This window comes from Paralichthys olivaceus, chromosome 17 (assembly GCF_024713975.1).
Source record: "Paralichthys olivaceus isolate ysfri-2021 chromosome 17, ASM2471397v2, whole genome shotgun sequence".
Classification (NCBI taxonomy): domain Eukaryota; kingdom Metazoa; phylum Chordata; class Actinopteri; order Pleuronectiformes; family Paralichthyidae; genus Paralichthys; species Paralichthys olivaceus.
Genome location: NC_091109.1, coordinates 17,692,804 through 17,714,147, shown reverse-complemented (window position 1 = coordinate 17,714,147; position 21,344 = coordinate 17,692,804). Strand labels below are relative to the sequence as shown.

Genomic DNA, 21,344 nt, shown 5'->3' with positions numbered 1-21,344 from the left:
ATTTCACTGGAACCTGATTCTCTGCTGTTTCCTCTAATTGCTCCTTTGCACAAACAGGTTTTGTAAGAAACTCCACATTGTGAGCAGTCTTTGGTTTTCCTGCTCCTCATCCTATTTTTCTTCGACACTGTAAGTAGAGCAAACACGTCTCGTTTCAGTCCAAACTTCAGATCCTCGCTGTTTTCATCTCTCCCCTCCTCCACAGGCTTCTCTCTGGGTCTGGTCTTGTAAGCGCTTGTTTAATGACCACATGTGCTGAATTATTCATCCTCAGATGTAATTTGAGAAGAGTTTATGCAATATTATGTATTTTTGATGACTTTATTTCACAGGCTTTCATCTCTTGTCATGTCTCAGGACTTTATGTAACACAAATACACTTTACGTTGTGTGTTGTTGTGTTGCATCTTTACAACATGAGCTCTGAGCTCGCTGCTGCTCCTTCAGCTCGTTATCAACATTTACACATTGACTTTCTCAAAGATAATCTTAGATTCTGGTGGTTACTTGACCTGTAAATTCAAAGCAGCCTGCATCATGTCAGTAGGTTTTTCAGACTTCAACCCTGAGAAGTGGTCAAAATCTTTGTGCTGCTCCTTCAGCTCGTTGCTGTATAACTAAAGGACAGGATTAGAATAACTAAAGGACAGGAGTGTTTACTGCAGCCAGACACCAGGAGGTGATAGAGACACTATGACTTCACTTTAGGGAGCTGTCATGTTGTCCATCTTTATTTACAGTCTGTGGTTTGAAGCTTTAGAAATCTAATAAGTTTGAGTCACATGATCAGGTGCAGGAAAGTCATCAAGTATTTTAGTTTGTGTGCGTGAGAGAGTTTTTTATCGTCAGCGTGTGTTTGATGAATAACCAGTGACAGCTCGACCAGACAGGACTCTCTGAAGTGGTGTGATCACACATTGAATGGTTTAGCACAGATGTTGAGAACACATGAGGTCACACACACACACACACACACACACACACACACACACACACACACACACACACCTGGACTTACATCAGTCTGCAACCTCAACAAGGTGTCAGTCACTTTCTTTAATGACTCAGCAGGGATCAAACACACACTTCCCACAACAGCATCACACACTGAACATCTGATGGTTTCTTTGATGACACCCCCATGACAACTACACAGAGGGCCGTGCCGACATCACTTCCTGTCCAGCCTCTGTTAAAATCCCTGATATTTGGCTCAGCTTCAATAACTTAAAATAATCTGCCAGTGAATCTGTCTCACATGCGGTTGGACCATGAAACAAACGCACCTGTTTGTACCTGTTTTATATTTAATGATTGCGTCTTGTTCTTTCTGTCACTACCCAGAGTTGTGACCAGGGTAAGAACATAGATCAACTGTGAATGCCAGGTTTTGCCTTGTGTCTCAGCTCGTGCACTGCACAGTGCCCCCATTACTGCTGACACTGCACCAACCAGCACCTCAAATGTCCATCTCACCCTCCATCTCCCCCTTAATCATCAATAACAACCCCGAGATACTCCGTCACTCAACCGGGAGAGAATAATCCATTTTCAGTGCTAATTCTCATCCCAACTGCTTCAAACCGGCAAACCTCCTACAACTCAAGCAAAATGCTGACGCCACAGGAACGGACTGAACGAATCGTTACAGGAGCTGGCTGTGGAGATTAGGGTAGAGGCCTCAGGGATCTTCAGAGGTCCCGGTGGTCAGAGTTGTTATGGCAGCAAACGGAGGACTGCGTGAGGCAGGTGGTCGTAATCTTCAGGCTCATCATAGTAAACAAGACCTAAATATGAAAAATAAATCTGCTGCTCATCCTAAGAGGTCGATTAAATGAATAAACATAGGAATGTAAAATCATCGTTTCACACACACACACACACACACCCACAGAATGATACTTCCATGTTAACAGTGACCATAAATGGAGTTGGCACACATACAGGAAGTGTGTGTGTGTGTGTGTGTGTGTGTGTGTGTGATGGCTACTCCTGTGTGTTTGTGTGTTTTTCCGACACCTGTAAAATCTTCCAGCAGTGATTAGTCAGCACTGAACGCCCAGCGAGCTGTTTGTCCTGGCCCTGTGTGTGTGTGGGGGGGGCAGATCTACAGGACATGATTCAGCAGATACTCTTGTTTGAGGTGGGCTGCTTCACCACAACACACACGAACACACACTCATTACTGATGCACTAACACAGTCACTTAAACATCACACACAGTGGAGAGTGAATCAGGTCTGGTGACAGAAGAACTATGTTTCAGTTACAATATTTGAGAAATGTACAAACTCATAAAACCTTCAACGAACTTGGTGTTGTGTTCACAGCATCGTCCTGTCTTTACATATCATCAGGGGCGTCGTAGTTTGCTGTCGTACCTGATGTGATCTCTGCAGAAAACAAGCCTGTTCAACATCACAGTCACAACCAGAGTTTCCAGTCTCTGTTTCTCCCATGATGCACCACAGCATCTCTTTCATACACTTTAGACTTGAGTCAGAGACATTTACAAGGAAATGACTGTTGTGTTTTACTAGTTTGACCACCCTGCACATCTGGATAAATTGGATCAGACATAACTAGTCAGCTGAGGAGGAGCCAAGCTGCGGCTGAAGATTGAGAATAATGGTTCAGTAAAACTCCTGCCTGTCAAATAAAGAATGTTCAGCAGCAGAGTTCCACCTGTCGGACCTGCTCTGCTGACATCTGGACTCTGACCAGTGGGTTGGACCCATGACATCAGTGTTTCTTAGATCCTGGTCACATGATGACGTCCGTGTCCACACACATTATCTCTACATACACAGCGGCAACAGAAGATATTCCTATTGATGGGTGCTTCTACCACACTGAGATTTAAACACACGCTATATTTCTTTTATATCATCGCTGCAACTGAACAAACCATTTGTTGGTGTAATCTGAGTTTTTTGTGTTGTCACCGAGTGCAGACCAGCTGAGTTTGAGCTCAGCTCTCGTGTTAAAGTGCAACATGAGCACAAAGTCGTTCTCAGTTTAAAGTTTATCCACACGTTTGATGTAGGAGGTTAAAGTTTAGCCTTTGTAATGTCACGGGGTAGATAGCAGCAATGGCGGTTCAGAGAAACCCACCAAGCTCTCGTCAACACAGGAACCTGAAGGAGACACAAGTGTCCAGTGCAAAAAATACAGCAAACAGAAAAGTATGAACCAACAAATGATTTTCTGTCACAGAAATATAATTTGTGTTCTTGAATCAGATTTATGAGCCGACCTCTCGTTTTGCAGACATTATTTCAGCGGGTCCAACTTCAACGTTTTCTGATAACTTGTGAATGGAAAACATGGAATGAAATCACGACTCATCGCCAATCAATCAAATGAGCCTGAGAGAAAAGTAACTGAGCTCGACCCGAACCAACAAGTATCCTGTTTGTGTGTCTGAACCCGAGCCCAATGTGGTTGACATCAGTTGATATCAGCTGCACTGAGTTTGTGTCACTGTCCCTCACACTCATGGTTATTACTTGTTTTTGCTGATGACAGATATCGGGTTGGTTTCCTCACTCAGAAAATATCTGTCACTCAAAAGCTCAGGATGTAAATCTGGGGCTCAGAGAAACTTTTGAAGAACCTGGAACAAACTCTGATCCCACCTGTTACTTCCTAACTTCCTCCACATTGTTTACCTATACACTTCCTAAAAGTTGTCCATATATAATCAGACGTTAGCGTGATCTAAGAGGACGTACCATTAAATAAAGTATTTCTGTTCAGCCAGCGTGTCCTCGGTTCATCCTCCTCAAACTTGTCAGAAATGGTCCAGTAGCTTTTACAGTGATGCATAATGTAACTGAGGCAGCTCTCTGAGTCAAACCCTCGGCTCTAAAGGCCTCTCTGCTCCATACAGCTTGATTTAAACATGCTTCCGACTGCCGTCATAAAAAGCAGTAATGCATTATGTAGATGGATTGAATGATTTGGGACGTCATGCTTCTGCAGTTTGCGTTTTATGTGCTTTTACCTCGATCAGGCAGAGAGGAGCTGGTGTGAGAGCTTTGGGTTGACCTGTGGAGACTTTACAGCACAGAGCAGACGATCTGATGAAAAGTAGATGGATGAGTGTGTTCTCCTGCTCAGTGACGGAGAACCTCTGCTTCCTGAGGAGCCTCAGCTGATCCCTGCTGGACAGAGACATGCTCTTTTTAAATTCTAACCACATAAAGAATTTCCCCTCAACACTGTAAAAAGTGTCTAATCCGGTTTCTACAGAGACAATGACAAACTCTAATAGAGATGTATTAGATCGCAGTGACTCACGTGTCCTTATAGAGTTATCATGAGTTATATGAAAAGTCGTCTGAACTCATCCATCAGCCAGCTGAAATCCTTGTTGACTTTCTCCTGGTGTCATGTTGGAATTTTCGGGGAGAAATCAGGTCAGGGCATCTTTGCAAAATTAAAAACCATGATCCCAGAAAATCTGAGGAAATATTTATGCTTCATATCACATATCAAACGAGAGAGACTGAGTTTCTTCATGGCTTCAGTTCATCTCAGTTCAGTGGGAAGTTTTGTCATCATGCCTTCATATTCAGCCTAAAGCAAGTCTCTCACTCCATCACACTTCTACTCCACTTCTCTCATTTCTTCTTTTCTTTCCTCATCTCCTTCCAGCACCTCTCACCATCTCCCCTTTTTACATTCATCCTCTCCCTCTTTCTTTCTCTCCCCAGTCGTTTTGTATGTAGGTCGAATAGCTGTTAAATGTAAATGTCCCTCATGCATAGCAGAGCAGGCCTCCTTCAGAAATACAGGGACTGAATGAGAAATGAAATTAAACACCTCCAGCCACTTCAAACATTCACCCAGTATGTGTGTGTGTGTGTGTGTGTGTGTGTGTGTGTGTGTGTGTGTGTGTGTGTGTGTGTGTGTGTGTGTGTGTGTGTGTGTGTGTGTCCTGGTGTGACCCTGCGGAGGCTGCATCCTCCCGTGGAGTCGATGTGAATTCGTCGAAGCGGATCAGCTGCTTTAATGAAGGAGTGTGGGGGTGGGCAGGTGGGCGGGGTCACAGCTGCTCAGGTCACGTAGCTCCGCCTCTGCAGAGGTGTCACCCCTCAACTGGAAAAGAAAACAAACGACCAGAGAGACGAACAGGTAACTAACTTTAACGTACATTGGTGATCGATCATATTTTCACATGGGGTCAGATTCATCAGAACACATTGGTTCAACTCGAACAACTCGAGTCACTGACGTCGTCACTTATTAAACGTTCATTTTACCATCAGCTTCAAACCAAAGCTTTTAGTGTGAACTAGTCGAATGTCATCAACTACATACAGCTCATTCGTCTCATCAATATATATAAATATATTTGATCCAGTCCAGATGTTTGGATGATTAACATGTAGAAAACATTATTTATATGCCTCTAGACAAAGGTGTCCAGAGGATCTCGTACGTAAATAAATTACATTTAAATAAATGGGGTTTTTCCACTTTCTGACTTCAAAGCTCATGAACAAATGGAAGCCTGATTAACGACAACTCTTTGGAACTCTGGGATATTGGAGCTTCTGAGCAGAACGAGAACACAGATAATCAGATGACAGTGCAGAGCTAGCTTGTTAGCATGGATGTAGCCAGCCAGCCACCAGAGGCCGATAGAGAGGTTTGGCTTTACTGTCATGGCGTCCATCTTTACTTTTAGTCTGTGCATCCAACACAAACACGTGTTCAAATCGTGGAAATTACTGGACGTGTTTTTCTGAGGAGCTGAAACTTCGTGGTAAGATGACGTTGAAATATTGTTCGACCTTCAGAAGGTTTCGATGAATTCTTAAAGTTGATCAGAAACCATCACGCAGGTGAAGGGGCGGGAGTCGAAACAAGTCATGACTGTGTAGGTGAAGAAGACTCTGAGGGATAAAGATGGTCATCCGCAGAGAGGAGTCATTTCGGGGTGAGTCTCTCCTCTGAATCTCAATGAAGCTTTCTTCATGTTGAGCGTGCGACCTGAGATGACAGTCGGTTCAGGCCGGCTCACTTCACGGTTGACGGTTTGTTTTTAACCACCAGGTCATAGCCAGGGCCAGCGACACCTCTCCAGAACAGACGACCAGCGAGCAGCTTTGTGTTTTTCAATGAGAACAGAGACTCACAACTCGCACTTTATCCAAGAGCTAGAAGAAAAGGTCAAGAGGTCACCAAAATCACCTCGAGGAACCCGAATATCAAAATGTCTCACTCTCGACCAAAACAGAAGAACCAACCAACTTTAATCATCGTCTCTTCCAATCCTATCTGCCATTAAAAAAACTGTACAGCAACTCAAACGTGTGGCTGGTGATCCACTTTGGCGCCCCCTCATGGGAGCAGCTGAACAACAACAACAACAACATCAACAACTGTACCAGATGAAATCCGACTGTATTTCCTGTGAGAGCTGGCAGATTCAGACTCCTCACAGACTTTTAAAGTGAGGTGCTGTTCACCCTGCGAACTCTTCTCTAATTAAACCCTGGTGATTCTGCTTTTAAATGTCATGTGAGGACAAGTGTGAGGCTGCGATATCACCTCCCTCTTCAATCTCTGCGAGTCCCCAGCTGATCTCTGGGTAAATTTACATTCCATCGGCCCGCGCCGCCTCATCTGAATGTAAATGTGGAGCTGATTGCAGAGCGAGTCTCTGGTGGGAGGAGGATCTGTGTGATGTGAGAAAACAGAGCGTGTCCTCGTCAGGGTCATAAAAAACTGTCCGAGCCCGAGATCACCTGCAGGAAGAGAAATCAGTTCTTCAACAATCACTTCAACTTTGTCAAACCAATAAAAAAACGTGTTGGTCGATGCTTAAAGATAATAACAAAATATCATGAATAGTAAATCGTAGATTTTGTCCAGAACTTTTCACAAACTAATGAGGATTTTACAATAATGACGATCAAACATCATCTGAGGTGAAAATAACAATCTGCTCTGAGACGTTCTCTTCTTTTTCTTCTGTCTTTTATCCTCCTGTCTCTCTCTCTCTATCTGTATCAATGTCTCTATCTGTCTCTCTATCTGTTTTTCGCTCACTGTCTGTCTCTCTCATTCTCTCTCTGTCTGTCTCTCTGTCTGTCTCTCTGTCTGTCTTTCTCTGTTTCTTCTGGAAGCTGGTGGAAGGAGAACTCAGCAGCAGCTGATGTCTTAAGCAGAAGATTCTAATGTAGACTCGATGCATCAGAGAGACCAGAAGAACAATATTCAAACGTAACAGAGTAACAGAGTAATTGTCACCCCCAAGTCTGAAGATGTCTCCCCCACCCTGCCTCACCCATTCTAACAGCACACTCATGAATGGCTAGAACTGCTGTCACTCTCTATGCAACATGTAGGTGTTCACATCCTATTGGACAGTTAAGTCTAAATATTCATTCCTAAACCACATTGTGTCCTTCCGTCTTGTCACTGATGTCTTTTAGAAAAGAGTTGAAGTTGATGCGTCTCTGTCTGAGCATCTGAGTTAGACATGAACGTTCTGTTGGTCCTTTATCTAGAACCTGACCTTGGTACTGCTTAGAGAGAGGAGGGAGGATCTGTGGCATCAGACCGGCCCTCTTCTCCTGTACACATAGAATATACGCTACATATAGTGGCATAGAGAAGATCAGTCAAATGAACAGTGAATAAAACATTATGTAGTTTGACCAAATGTAAAACATCAGACTGAATGGACGTTTATTTTGAAAATGTTGAGAGACACAATGTTACTGATGTCAGGGGGGGGGGGGTTCCAGAAGGCTCTAGATGCCATGGTTGTCAAGCGGGCAGGTGGTGCAGTGAGGTGGATGGAACGAGACCTGAGATGTGCAGGAGCTGGGAAAGGTGAAAGACAGTTATGGACGGCCCTGAAGGTGAGGAGCAGAATCTTAAAAACAATGAAGCTGCAGATTTTGTTAAGCTGGATTTGGTGCCAATAAGGAGAACCTCGGTTTTATCCCTGTTGAGTTTGAGGAAGTGGCAGGAGAACCAGGAGGTGATTTCTTGTTGCAATCAGAGAGGGAGGTAGGTGGGAGGATGGATGTAGGTTTGGTGGACAGGTAGAGCCGGGTGTCGTCCTCATGAGGAAGTAAATAGATGTAAACAGAAGGGGCCCCAGGACAGCACCCTGAGGGACACCACCAGTGAAAGATTTGAGTTGGATCAACGGAGCCAGTGATGGAGGCTCAGGGAGAATATTATGAGAGAGGGTGTCTGCTCTCAGATGAAGGAGTCCCGAACTCCCAACCCTCTCTTCCTCTTATCTTTATCCTCCTCTCTCCTCCTCCCATCTGGCCACTCTCATCCTCATCTTTCTCCTCCTCTCGTCTTACTCCTCTTCTCATCTTTCTCCCCCTCTCTTCTATCCTCTCTCCTCCTCATCCTTCTCCTCTCGTCTTACTCCTCTTCTCATCTTTCTCCTCTCTTCTATCCTCTTCACATCTTTCTCCTCCTCTCTTTTTTCTTCTATCCTCTCTCCTTATCTTTCTTCTCTCATCTTACTCCTCCTCACATCTTTCTCCTTCTCTCTCCTCCTCTCACCTGTCCTCTCTCTTCCTCATCTTTCTCTTCCTCTCTTCTATCCTCTCTCCCCTCATCTTACTCCTCTTCTCATCTGTCCTCTCTCCTCCTCATCTGTCTTCTCTCTTCTTACTCCTCTCATCTTTCTCCTCCTCTCTTCTATCCTCTCTCCCCTCATCTTACTCCTCCTCTCGTCTTTCTCCTCTTCTCATCTGTCCTCTCTCCTCCTCATCTGTCTTCTCTCGTCTTACTCCTCTCATCTTTCGCCTCCTCTCTTCTGTCCTCTCTCCTCTTTTCCTCTCCTCTGTTCTCTGTTTTTCCTGCTCCTCTTTTCTTCCATCACTAAAATGTGTCTGTTCTGTCGTCACCTTGTTATGAACGAAGGATTCAGATAAAGACAAAGATTTCCCCTCCTCCCCATCCCTCCTTCTCTTCACCTCCTCCTTCCCCTCTCTTTGTCTGTCTCCAACTTGTTCTTTTTGTATTCTCTCCATCAACATTTCCTCATCTGTCTCTGACTTTAAATCTTTTCTTTCACTCCTCATGGAGGAGGAAGAGAGGAGATAATAAAAACGAGTGCAGCTCCTCCATCTCTTTCCTGCTCGTCCTCTAAATCAAACTCCACCTGCAGCCAGAGGAAACACTTTATTACCTCAGAGAGAGGGAGCACGAAGGAGAGGAGGAGGAGGAGGAAGAAAAGAGGTTCTATCTTCAGTCACTGGATTAAAGTGAAATGTGGACGAGAACTGAGAGAAATAAAAGGAGGTGCAGTAACAACTGGTTCTCCTCACTTCACCTTCACATAAAACTTTATTTACTTTATTTCTACTGACGTCATGAAGAACTGTTCTGAAGACAATGGGTTTGTCCGTCCCTCCCTCCAAGGCCTGATGGGAAATGTAGTCCCTCAGGGAGTTGTGGGTCTCCTCTCGTCCAGTAGGAGGCGCTAAGGAGGACCAGGAGCGAGCTGCTTGTGTTAAAGCTCAGCTTACGTCGTTTCTGTCCATCTCTGTGTCAATCGTCCTCTCGTTCGAGACAGAAACTTGTATAAGTTGGTTTCTCATCAGAAACTCTGTTTGAAGAATGAAAGCGGTGAAAGCAGGTGGAGTTAGAACGGGAAACACCAGAAGTGGGTTCAGCAAAGTGTGAAGAGTAATTATGACATGAAGAGAAACCCCCAGTCTGACGCTTCAAACAAGCTCAAACGCAAACACTCTTCCGAGTCCACGCTTTTAACCGCAGAAGCCGCTCCGACAGATATTCCCGGCGGACCTGAACGCAGCATTATGTGGTGGTGTGCTTCTTTGAGCCTGTTCACCCTGAGCTCCCTGAGGGCCTCTGTACATTAGTGTTGATCTGAGGAGCGTGCAGATGTTATGGGGGAAACGTCCGTACTCGTCGTACGGGGCCCAGGCAGGAAAACAACATCTCCCCTGTAAGCTGTCCTACATAAAGTCCTGATGAACTTCACTTGAACTCCTCGTGTTGTGTCTCTTCTGAGTGACGGACGATGAAAACTCTTGATGTGGATTGAGCTTTAATCTGGTTTAATCTCCAGCTGCACACAGTTGTAGACACTGAGGGTCGACCCAGGGGACGTGTCTCTGCTGCCGGGGACATGTCCTCCGATCTCGCCTGGAAACTCTGCTTTAATACGTTAAATATGTTAATACGAAGACTGGAACAAGCCGGAGGCCTCGGACGCACCAGTTTTACTCCAGAGTCTGGAGTTGAGAGAGAGAAAGAGAGAGGAGGTGAAGAAGACGTGTGTTTGACGTCTCCTCTTTAAAATAAACATGAGTGAAGTAAGATATCCTGAGATATTTGGATTCTTCCAGTTTCACATCCATCACATGTTGTAAACAAGTAGGAACATGTCGGGAACATGTGTGAAAGAAGATTCAGTAACAATAGAAACAATCAACCTTGCTTGATTGTTCTTCACGTGAAGGTTTTATCTGTGGGAAACCTTCGCTCTCTTCCTGTTGAAGCTCCGAGTTGTTTGTCACCGTCGTCTGGATCTTGTTTCTCATCTTCATGCTTGAGGGTCTGAGCTGAGATTTATATGTCAGGGGTTTGTTGGTCTCGTGGGGAAACTGCAGATCTGGACAAGTTTCAGACCAAGAGAAAAAGAGAAGTTCGGTGACGTCCTCATAAATAAATAAGAGCTAAAAGGCCTCTGCTGGACGTCCCAAAGCTCAGGACCACATAGTTAAATTTAACAACAATGGGATAAAGTATGGCGGCCCTCAGGGGCCACAACTCAGGGAGATAGAGCGTCCTGCTTCCTGTTCAGGCTTCAAAGCAAAGCGAGGTCAAAGCGACCGAAAAGTTCTAAAAACCAGAAATCAAGAGTTTCTGTCCAAAGTGTTTCAGAGCGCCCCCTACTGATGAACATTGTGTAATTAGTTGACGTAACAATGATCTGTGGAAACTAAAACCATCAAACTGCTGAGGCTGGATTCAAACCTGATTCAAACCCACACTGAACATCCCAGTAACAAACCACAGGCGGATCAAACGTGTGTGATCTGCATCAGGAGGAACCGCTCGAGGAAGAGAATAAGGCTCCAGTGGTGAACCTGCTGGTCCGGGTGTTCTCTGGTGAATGGAGTCAGTGCTCCTCCTGTTCCTCCTCACACAGAGGAGCAGATACCTGCTGCTGGGTTGATGCTCTTCTACCGTCCAGCTCTCCTGGTGTATCGTCTCCTGGTGTCTCCTCCAGGCTCTGGAGACTGTGCTGGAGACACAAACCTTCTTGTGACCACACGTATGGATGAGTCCTCCTGGAGGAGCTGGACTACCTGTGCACCCTGATGGTGCTGCAGGTAGCGCCTCATGCTACCAGTAGTGACGAGGACCCGAGCAGAACACAGAACTAGAGTGAGTCAGGAAGGAGCAGGAGACAGCAGCTGTCTGTGGACACCACATTAAAAACATTCTGTTGGGGCTCGTTTACTTTTGTCTCATTGAACGTGATGTGACTTTGATTTGCACCAAAACAGAGAAACTGATTCACAATCACTTGTTCTTCTAAACACTAACGTGACACTGTGAAGTGTTCCCTTCACCTTTTTGAGCAGTGTGTATTCTATGTAACTTTATATATATTTATGATTATGTGAATCTTTAATATTCTCTATAACTGCAGTGTCCCTGTTGCTGTGTCTCATGTTTGATGAAAAAAAGACAATGTGATGAATTTTCATCTCCTTTTTCAGCCGAAACAAAGTTCTCAGTGAACTTTGTTCAAAAACACAAAATACATCCGTTTCAGTTCCATCTGAAAAAAAATCACACACTGTGAGATCGGTTGTTTTCATCTCACTGACGCTACGATACGTAAAAAGTGTCCGGTTAGAGTTGAAGTTTAAATTAGTGTATAAATTAGAGTTAGGAGTCTCAGTATCTCTTTTCAGATGAGTGCTGCCACCTGGTGGCTTAGCAGTCAAACTGCAGTCAGACTAGTGTTCATTTCAATAATTGTATATTCTGTTAATGGTTCTGTCACTTGTTTTGTATCCTCTGTGCTTAAGCACGTTATGTTTGTTGAATTATTCATTATTCATACAGGTTTTTTGCTAAAACACGTCTAACTGAAAAAAACCGACTTCATTCTGTGAAATAATAAGAGATTTTATTGAAGAGTTTGATATGAAGGATGTTTGAGGCACTTTTTTGAGACAAACTGAAAGTTTCCTTCATTCATTAATGGCAAAGCTTTGAGTTTCATCGAGTCTGCAGAGAAAAGATTGACAATAAAAATAAGTTTCAACTTCCTCTGAAAAAAACTGCAGCTGAACTCAAACCTTCTTTTCATTAGACCAGTGAAAGATCTACTACCACGTTGTTAGCATGCTAACGTTAGCACTGAGCACAGTTGTGAAACTGAAAACTAGATGTTGACCAGGAGAAAAGTCTGAGGATCAACAGGTTCATCAGCTGCTGACGTAGATCAGTGGGCCGCTCAGAGTCCCGCCCCCTCAGAGTCCCGCCCCCTCAGAGTTTTGCCTTGGCCTGGAAGAAGCTCATGATGGCGTTGGCGCACTCCTCTGACGTCCAGCGCTCTCTCAGACACTCCACCTCAGCATCGTTCACCGCATAGAGACGCTCCTTCTCCATCGAGCGAATCAGCTGCTTCGAAAACGCCAAAGACTGGGGGAGGGGTAAGTTAATACATCTCATACTTCATATATTTTAAGATCAAAATTATCGACGAATGATTTAAATCATAAACTAGCATCAGTGTGTGTGTGTGTGTGTGTGTGTGTGTGTGTGTGTACCTGGGGTGGCAGCTTGGCGTAGTTCTTCAGTCTGGTCCACACCTCCTTGTGGAAGCTGCTGTCGGGAAAAACCTCCGTGACGAGGCCAAGTTCACAAGCCTGAGACGACGTCAACTTCTTATTGAACAACAACATCTCACTGGCCTGAGAGAGACAGAGAGGGACAGAGAGGGACAGAGAGAGACAGACAGAGAGACAGACAGTTGAAGAGTGAAGCTGAACTGTGATCAGTTCAAAACACTGAGACGTTATTAAGAACCAGAGTTTATCTCCAATATTCAGCAGGAAACTTTCAAACATGTTTGGTGGATTTGTTACAGCAGCAGCTCTTCTGGTTCAGGAAGCAGAGGATCACAGGTAATATTCAGCGTTCACATCTCAGGTGGGTGAACACCAGGTGTGTGTGTGTGTGTGTGTGTACCTTGGCAGCGCCCATAATTTTGGGAAAGGTGTAGGAGGAGCAGCCTTCAGCGCTCTGTCCCAGCTGACTGAACGGAGTGTGGAAGGTCGCCTGAGACGGAGAAAGAGTCTGAGTATCACACATCTGCTGTGTGTGTGTGTGTGTGTACGTACCCTCTCTGTAGCATAGACCAGGTCGAACAGTCCCAACACAGTGACTGAAATTCCGACAGCCGGTCCGTTCACCACAGCAACCAGCGGCTTTGGGAAGTCGATGTAGGCCCTCACGTATTTCCTGTCGAGAAGAAAGAAAAGACGGAATCACAGGTGTGTCCCATGTGTGAGTGGATCTCTGATCATCTGTCAATCAATGAGAGATCACCTGAGCAGCTCCGCCCCCTGTCGAGCCATCTCCTCCACACCTCCCCCCCGCAGCTGGAAGTTGTTCAGGTCGTTTCCGCTGCAGTAAAAGTCTCCAGCTCCTGAAGTGAAGAGAGAACCAGGTACATGGGACCAGAGGAGGAGCTACAACAGGTTCAGTGTGAAGGATTTAGTGACACAAGTACGACACCTAGTGGCGAGGTTACATATTACATGTGTGTGTGTACCAGTTACAACTGTCAGGACTGAATCGTCTTTGGCCGCCTCCTCCAGAGACGCAATGATCTCGTTGTACATCTGAAAGACACGAGACATTTCATCATTAACATGAATCACAACCACGACTCATCTATGTTAGCTCAAGTGTATGATGCAATGATGTCACTGATCATGTGACATGATGATTAATGTTCAACTATAGACCATTCCAGACACACACAGACACAAACTCACACAAACTCTCACAAACACACTCACAGAAACACACACTCACATAAAGAAACACACACACCTCAGTCGTGATGGCATTTTTTTTTGTGGGTCGGTTCAGTCTGATGAATGTGATGTTGTCCTCCGTGGTGACCAACAGCGTGTTGTACGTTGGCCCGCTCCCAGCAGCCTTTGCGGCCTCCTGTGCAGCACTTGGATTTTCTGCCTCCACCAGGGAACCAATCAGGTCGCAGTATTGCTGCCTGGCTTCATCCTGAACAACGAATATTTACACTACTGTTATTTTACTGTTACTCAACGTGAAACTAACCAACCGCGACAGAGTAAGTTAGCTGACCAATCGGATCAGACTTTATCATGGGGGGGTCTTAGAGAGACGGAAGATGGACAGTCTGAGGAAAGTGATTGTGAATATTAGAGCATGACAACATTTTACAGTCAGAACACTGATGGTCTGTGGAGCCGCTGTACCTGTGATATGGAGCCCAGAGACTTCCATGCGTCCCATTTAGCCTTGTTGACAAAGTCCAACATTCCTGGACTGGACGTGTTGCAGGAACCCTGAGTGGCCTGCAGAGGACGCTGAGTGTCAGTAACTGGATCCAGAAAACATGGCCATACAGATGTTTTCTCCTCCCTGCCTTTACTACCTGTGTCTTTAGAACTGATATTTGAATATTGTCCATCATTCCGAGGCTGCTGGAGATCATGGGTTAAACTCTGTTCTAAAGGGGAGCGTGTGTTTGTTTTTAATTCTCATTCAGCTGCTTTTACTTTTCAATTTTGCTCAGTTTATTTTTTTATTTTACTTTTATATTTTTTAATTGTGTAAGTGCTGTATAAATTCAAGTTTTAATTGTTTTGTAATACTGTTGCAGGATGTGGGGGTCACATGACAGCTGAGTGGATGCTGATTGGTCGCTGACGCTGTACATCCCTCTGTCTTCGCTCTCTGTTGCTGAGTGAGTCCATTTCATTTCATTCACATGGATCACTGTAGTTAATGATGATGAAAATGTATTTTTGATTCAGTTGTAGAAATGAAAGATGGAGAAAAGATGTTTCTTCTTCTGTGATGACACCAGTTAAGTCCAGTTCATCCAAACAGCCACATAGAATTTAATTTAATAAACAAATGTATTTTTTCATCAGCCACATTTACTGATAATTACATAATGAATAATGAAAAAGGATCTCAAGCTTGCTCACAAATAATTCCTCTGTTTATTTTGTTGTTGTTATAAACCTGTAAAAATCAAAAGGAACATTTTTGTTTATAGAAAAAAATGTCAAGACTGAAAAACATCTTTACAGATATGACGCAGAAAACGTGTTGTTAGCATGTGACACGTGGAGTGATCATGACCACATACTCACCTGTTTGAACAAACCGTAGATTTTCAGTTTGACTTTGTTTCCTGGATCTTTCTGCAAAGACGATAGTTTGTTCTTCGCCTGCTCAAACTGCTCCACACTCGCACCTGCATCACACACACACACCATACACACATGTGCACACACACAGACCACACAGACACACACCCCACATGCACAGACATACACACACATATCATGTGACGCACACACAAAGACACTATAATTACTAGTGGATTTGTATCATTGATCTGTGATGTTGTTGAAACTTTTGAAGTGGCGTCCTCGACATAAAATAAAATTGTATGAATCAGAAAGTAAGATACTGACCCATCGTACGAGACGCTGTGGTGTGAAGCTTCAGACTCGGAGCGATTGACAATCTGACCAAACTGAAACACATTTACAAAAACACAAATCAGTTTTATTTCTACACATTAAAACAACAACCAGAAATGAAACAGATAAACAACTCATCTAATAAATACAAGATGTGAGTACATACAGAAACATACACAAGAAATAGAGAAGAACACATTCACAGATATAATAAATATATAATAAATCCACTGATCACATGTACATTTCATGAGCCGACGCCAAAATACAAAGTGCTACATGTGAGTGCAACTGAACTGAAGGTTCAGTTTTGTGATCAGTGTTTATTTGATTTAATCTTTTATTATGAACTTTTATTTTTGAAGGTGTTCACAATCTATATATTAATCTTTTGATCATCTGATGTCTCGTGTGTGTGTGAACTGATTATAGTTCTTCATATTCCATGTCACAGACTGATGATGACGTCAGGCAGCTGGTTAATCTGATTATTGGTTATTGATTCCTCGGAGTCTGGTTTCATTTAGGTTTTATTTTATTTAGATTTAATGAGAATCACTTGTTAGTCAACGATTCATCCGGTTATTCTCTTGACCTGGTTACTATCAGAATTCTGTTTCCATGGAAACACTGAATGTGAAGTGGAGCAAAGGTCACATTTGAACTTTAACCCTTTTTTTCTGACTGTTTTTATTCTATAAATTAGAAACATACAGATTTACTTACATAACGTTGAAACACAGACTGCCTCATTTCCCTTTGGGGATGAATAAAGTGATCTATCTATCGAAGTCGCTGCTCTCTGACACAAGCTAACAAGCTAACATGCTAACCTCCACACTCAGCGGTCACAGTCACTCACCTTCTGCCGCAGACAAAGCGCCAGGCAGCGGAGCAGTGCATGAACCCACCGGCCATTTATACCCGGAGCTGGAGGTCCTAAGAGCGGCGAGTCCAAAGGGCAGGAGCCGGTCCAGAGAGCAGGAGGACGGGCTGGGGGACACTTAGCTTAGCTGTACTTAGCTTAGCTGTACTTAGCTCAGCTTTAGCCGCGGCGCTGCTAACAGGCTGTTTAGTGTTTACACCGCTGCTCCCGCCCACTCTGTCGTCTTCTGCTCTGCCATTGGCTCGGCTGGACCGTGTCGTCATCTCGTTCATCCAATGAACGAAGGCCTTTCCTAACCACTATTCCTTGACCCCGATGGAAAAACGTCACAAGGTCAAGCAGTGAGGAGTTAGGAAAGGAGACCACTGTGTGGAGGAATCACAGTTTGATTAACTTTAACTTTATTGACAACAGAAGACAAGCACAAACACCAGCGCTCTGCAAAGTGTGGGGGAGCTAGCCCCGCCCCCTGCTGTACTTAATGTTTCATTCAGACTTAAATACTCGCTCGTTGAACACATTTCAAACATCTCTGCTTTTTTAACACCTCATGATTGGTTGATGCAGAGCGGAGTGGACGGGCTGGGGTGTAAGGTTGGACCATGTCCTGGATGTAGCCTGGACCCGATCCGTTCACAGTACAAGTACTAGTGACTTGAAGCTGATGCAGGTAACCAGTGAAGGGAGCGGAGGACTGTGAGTGAACTTAGGTTAAAGATCAAGTTTGATTTTCAGCTGGTGTGAAGACGTCCACTGAGAGATGTCAGACAGTCAGGGAGACATTCATGCTGCTACCTGAGGATTAGTTGTGTAAGAAAAGTGAGCGAGACAGAGCCGAGAGTTTGTGTACAGAGAGGAGAGGACCCGGGACAGAACCTTGAGGGACCCCAGCAGTGAGAGGACAAGGTGCTGACACAGATCCTCTCCAAGCTAAGTGTGGTCGTTGAGGAGGATGAGAGCAGGGAGAGAGCCGAGCCGGAGACACCAGCGTCCTGAAGGGACGACAGAAGGATCTGGTTTGACTCTAGTTTAAAACATGTTCTTGAACTCTTCTGGTCGAATATCAACAAATACGTTTCCTGTTTATATTTGGAGCAGCAGAGTTCAACTGTGACTCTATAGAAACAGACTGTCAGTGAGTGATATCACTGACCCTGCAAAGCTATTGAGACACACACACACACACTCACAGACACACACTCATACACGCAGACACAAACACACCGACACACATGCATATACACTCACACACACACTTATACACACACATTGACTAAACACACACACACAAAGCAGAATCAGCAGACACATGAGGATGAAGAGAAAACGTTGACGCAGCACAAACCTTTAAATCTCGTCTTTTGTCCTCAGGGCCTGGACCTGGCCCCTCGCTCACCCCTCGCTCGCCCCTCGCTCACCCCCTGCTGTATATATTGGGCCGTCCAACTTTCTCTCTGTGACACTGTGTGTGTGTGCTTGTGTCTCAGGTCGGACGACATCCAGTGGACAAACATGTCGCAGTATTCTGGAAAGGTGAGCGACTCCAGGTTCACTGATGAATCTGAACAGGGAACTGAAATACTTTAAAAAGTTTGGATTTTAAGTGAAATACTTTGACTTGTATTATATTGAACAGTATTTTACGGATCTGGTTCATTGGAAATCAATAAGGAATCACAAAGCTGAATTTTGAATGAAGTTTGGCTAATTCTCCGTCTCACCCTCGTTTTTAAAAGAAAAGAGATAAATGGATGATGATTTTAAAATGTGTTGATGAATCTGCAGTTCGTTAATTTATCTCTAATGTTTTTTTAAACATGAAGCTGTATTGTAATCAGGAAAAAAGACGAAACATACTTTTATAAATTATGAATTAAATGTTGAAGTTTAACTCAAGTTTAAGTTTAACACAACTTTTTTTTTCCTCGTCTGCTCTGAAATCATCTATTGAACCTGTTACCTAGCAACCGCTCAAAGTCTGGTCTAACATCTTGTGGCCATGATGTCAGTTTGTGACATCATCACTGAGGGTGTGGTCATAAATACAACAGAAAAGTCAGGTGACTGATGTCTGTTTGTTTTTCAGATCACCTTCTATGAGGGGAAGTGTTTCACCGGCAGGAAGCTGGAGGTCAGAGGTGACTGTGATAACTTCCAGGACCGCGGCTTCATGAACAGGTGACGTTAAAAAGAAGATTTCAGTTTGATGTTGTCATGGCAACACTTGACGTCTGAACGAGATGAACGAAAAACTAAAAAAGCTGATGTGACAAAGTGAATTCATTCAGAAAGTGTTCGTGATGGGGTTAGGGTTTGATACAACATAAATTCTCATCTTTAGAACATATGGAGGGGGCGGAGTTACCTGAGAAACAATTAGCATCCAAACTGTTTCCTGCAGTTCACATGTAGAATGACATGTTTCCTCTAAACGTGTCGATGGACTTCGACACGTTTCCTGTCATTTGGTGGGTGTGTCAGAGGTGTACATAAACCCCGCCCCATTAAAAAGACAGTGACACAGTGGATTCTTTAATGAAACGCAGAGCTAATTAATCTGAACTTGTTTTATGGACAAACACAGAATGAAAAGTGTATTTGTCTCTTTGTTTTAACGAATGACCTTCTCAGCTGCCGTAGTTACAACACTGACGTATCACAACATTTACGTTTGACTATAAACGCAGCCCTGCTGATAGAATCACAAGTTTCAACTTGGGGAAGAATTTTAATGTAAAAATCCAGCAGGAAGTGTAGATTAGTTTAGCATGGTATGGAGAAGAAGCATCACGTGACTCTTGTGTTTTCAGGGTGAACTCCATCCGAGTGGAGAGCGGCGCCTGGATCTGCTTCGACCACCCCGACTTTAAGGGCCAGCAGTATATCCTGGAGCATGGAGAATACCCAGAATTCCAGAGGTGGAACTCCCACAACGATCATATGGGATCCTGCAAGCCCATCGGCATGGTACACGCCTCCGACAGGGTTTTTACAGTCTTTATGTCATGTCAACATCTATGAGGAGCCATTCGGGGTTCAGCATCTTGCTCAAGGACACTTCAGCACCGTTCAACCCCTCAGCCACAGCCTTTAATATTTAATCCATCAGGTCCCAGATTTAGGACCCTAACCCTTGACTCAGTCCGATTCCCCTGAAATATTCCTGCTCCTCAGAGGGTGAACCCTGAACCCTGTAGTTTACTTTTATCAGATTTGATTTGTTACAAAATCATTTCTCTTCAGTCACCTGATGATATCATTTTTTTAAATAGTGGATGGAAACACACCTATTTGAATTTTAAAATACAAAAATAGAAACATTCAAACATTTTTTCAAAACAGGCTAAAAATAAAATACTACACGCTTCAAATGATTTTGTGTCAGAAACGTTTCTGGAGTGAAAGTTTTCTGATCAAATTAAATGCATTGTATCAGAGAGAATTCACGCTGTGTCTCACTTCCTGTTCCTCCATCAGCACGGCGAGCATTATCGCATCGAGCTGTTCGAGGGCTGTAACTTCTCCGGTCAGTGCGTAGAGATCTGCGACGACTGTCCCTTCCTGCAGAGCCGCGGCCTCTCCAAGAACTGCATCAACTCCGTCAAGGTCTACGGAGACGGAGCGTGAGTTTAACATGTGTTGGTTTTCACGTGTGCGTGAACAACGCTGGACTCTGTTACAAAAAGCAGAGTAATCCATTACTTTTAACATATTGATGTTTTCTCTATCTGCAGCTGGGTGATGTACGAGGAGCCAAACTTCCGTGGTCGTATGTACATTGTGGAGCGCGGCGATTACAACAGCCACAACGAGTGGCAGGCTCAGAACCCCAACATCCAGTCCATCCGCAGAGTCGTCAACTACTTCTAAACCCCGCCCCCTGAAATCAGCTCTACCACTGATGTCATCATGTACAAAAATAAACCAGACTAAACGAAGAAGAGAGATTTTTTATCAGACACTTTGTGTTTCACTGTGGTTTCATGTCCCACTGAAGGTTTACACTCACAGGACTGATCTGTGGGAGGGATACTGGATATGTACTGGATATAAACTGGGTATTAACTGGGTATTAACTGGGTATTAACTGGGTATAAACTGGGTATTAACTGGGTATTAACTGGGTATAAACTGGGTATTAACTGGGTATTAACTGGGTATAAACTGGGTATTAACTGGGTATAAACTGGGTATTAACTGGATATGTACTGGATATGTACTGGGTATTAACTGGATATGTACTGGGTATGTACTGGGTATTAACTGGATATGTACTGGGTATTAACTGGGTATAAACTGGATATAAACTGGGCATTAACTGGATATGTACTGGATATTAACTGGGTATTAACTGGATATGTACTGGGTATTAACTGGGTATTAACTGGGTATTAACTGGATATGTACTGGATATGTACTGGGTATATACTGGATATAAACTGGGTATAAACTGGGTATAAACTGGATATGCACTGGATATGTACTGGATATTAACTGGGTATTAACTGGATATTAACTGGGTATTAACTGGATATGTACTGACACAAACTTGACACAAACTTGACACAAACTTGTTTGGTATAAACTTGTTATAAACTTGACACAAACTTGATACAAACTTGACATAAACTTGATATAAACTTGACATAAACTTGACATAAACTTGACATAAACTTGATATAAACTTGACATAAACTTGATACAAA

At 43.8% G+C, this 21,344-nt stretch overlaps 2 protein-coding genes and 1 long non-coding RNA gene across 4 annotated transcripts; 2 read left to right on the top strand and 1 right to left on the bottom strand.

The window, feature by feature from the left end:
• Window positions 1-640: 640 nt before the first annotated feature.
• LOC138405245 (uncharacterized) lies at window positions 641-12,554 on the top strand. Of its 2 annotated transcripts, XR_011238930.1 has the most exons (3): window positions 641-5,139; window positions 5,853-5,947; window positions 6,064-12,554. It is a non-coding gene; the product is annotated as an uncharacterized lncRNA (long non-coding RNA). The 2 variants fall into 2 exon arrangements; XR_011238929.1 differs by having other exon boundaries at window positions 641-5,947.
• Window positions 12,142-16,865, bottom strand: eci2 (enoyl-CoA delta isomerase 2). Its single transcript, XM_020109370.2, has 11 exons — window positions 16,615-16,865; window positions 15,744-15,805; window positions 15,417-15,520; window positions 14,511-14,609; window positions 14,101-14,292; window positions 13,817-13,886; window positions 13,591-13,690; window positions 13,383-13,503; window positions 13,231-13,320; window positions 12,810-12,953; window positions 12,142-12,681 (listed from the first exon to the last, which is right to left on the bottom strand). Exons 1-11 carry the CDS (start codon window positions 16,668-16,670, stop codon window positions 12,526-12,528), a joined length of 1,194 nt encoding a protein of 397 aa, XP_019964929.2. The 5' UTR covers window positions 16,671-16,865; the 3' UTR covers window positions 12,142-12,525.
• A 1,153-nt stretch (window positions 16,866-18,018) lies between these two features.
• Window positions 18,019-20,579, top strand: LOC109644072 (gamma-crystallin N-B). Its single transcript, XM_020109373.2, has 5 exons — window positions 18,019-18,171; window positions 18,725-18,816; window positions 19,449-19,605; window positions 20,116-20,261; window positions 20,373-20,579. Exons 1-5 carry the CDS (start codon window positions 18,151-18,153, stop codon window positions 20,506-20,508), a joined length of 552 nt encoding a protein of 183 aa, XP_019964932.1. The 5' UTR covers window positions 18,019-18,150; the 3' UTR covers window positions 20,509-20,579.
• The last annotated feature ends 765 nt before the right edge of the window (window positions 20,580-21,344 follow it).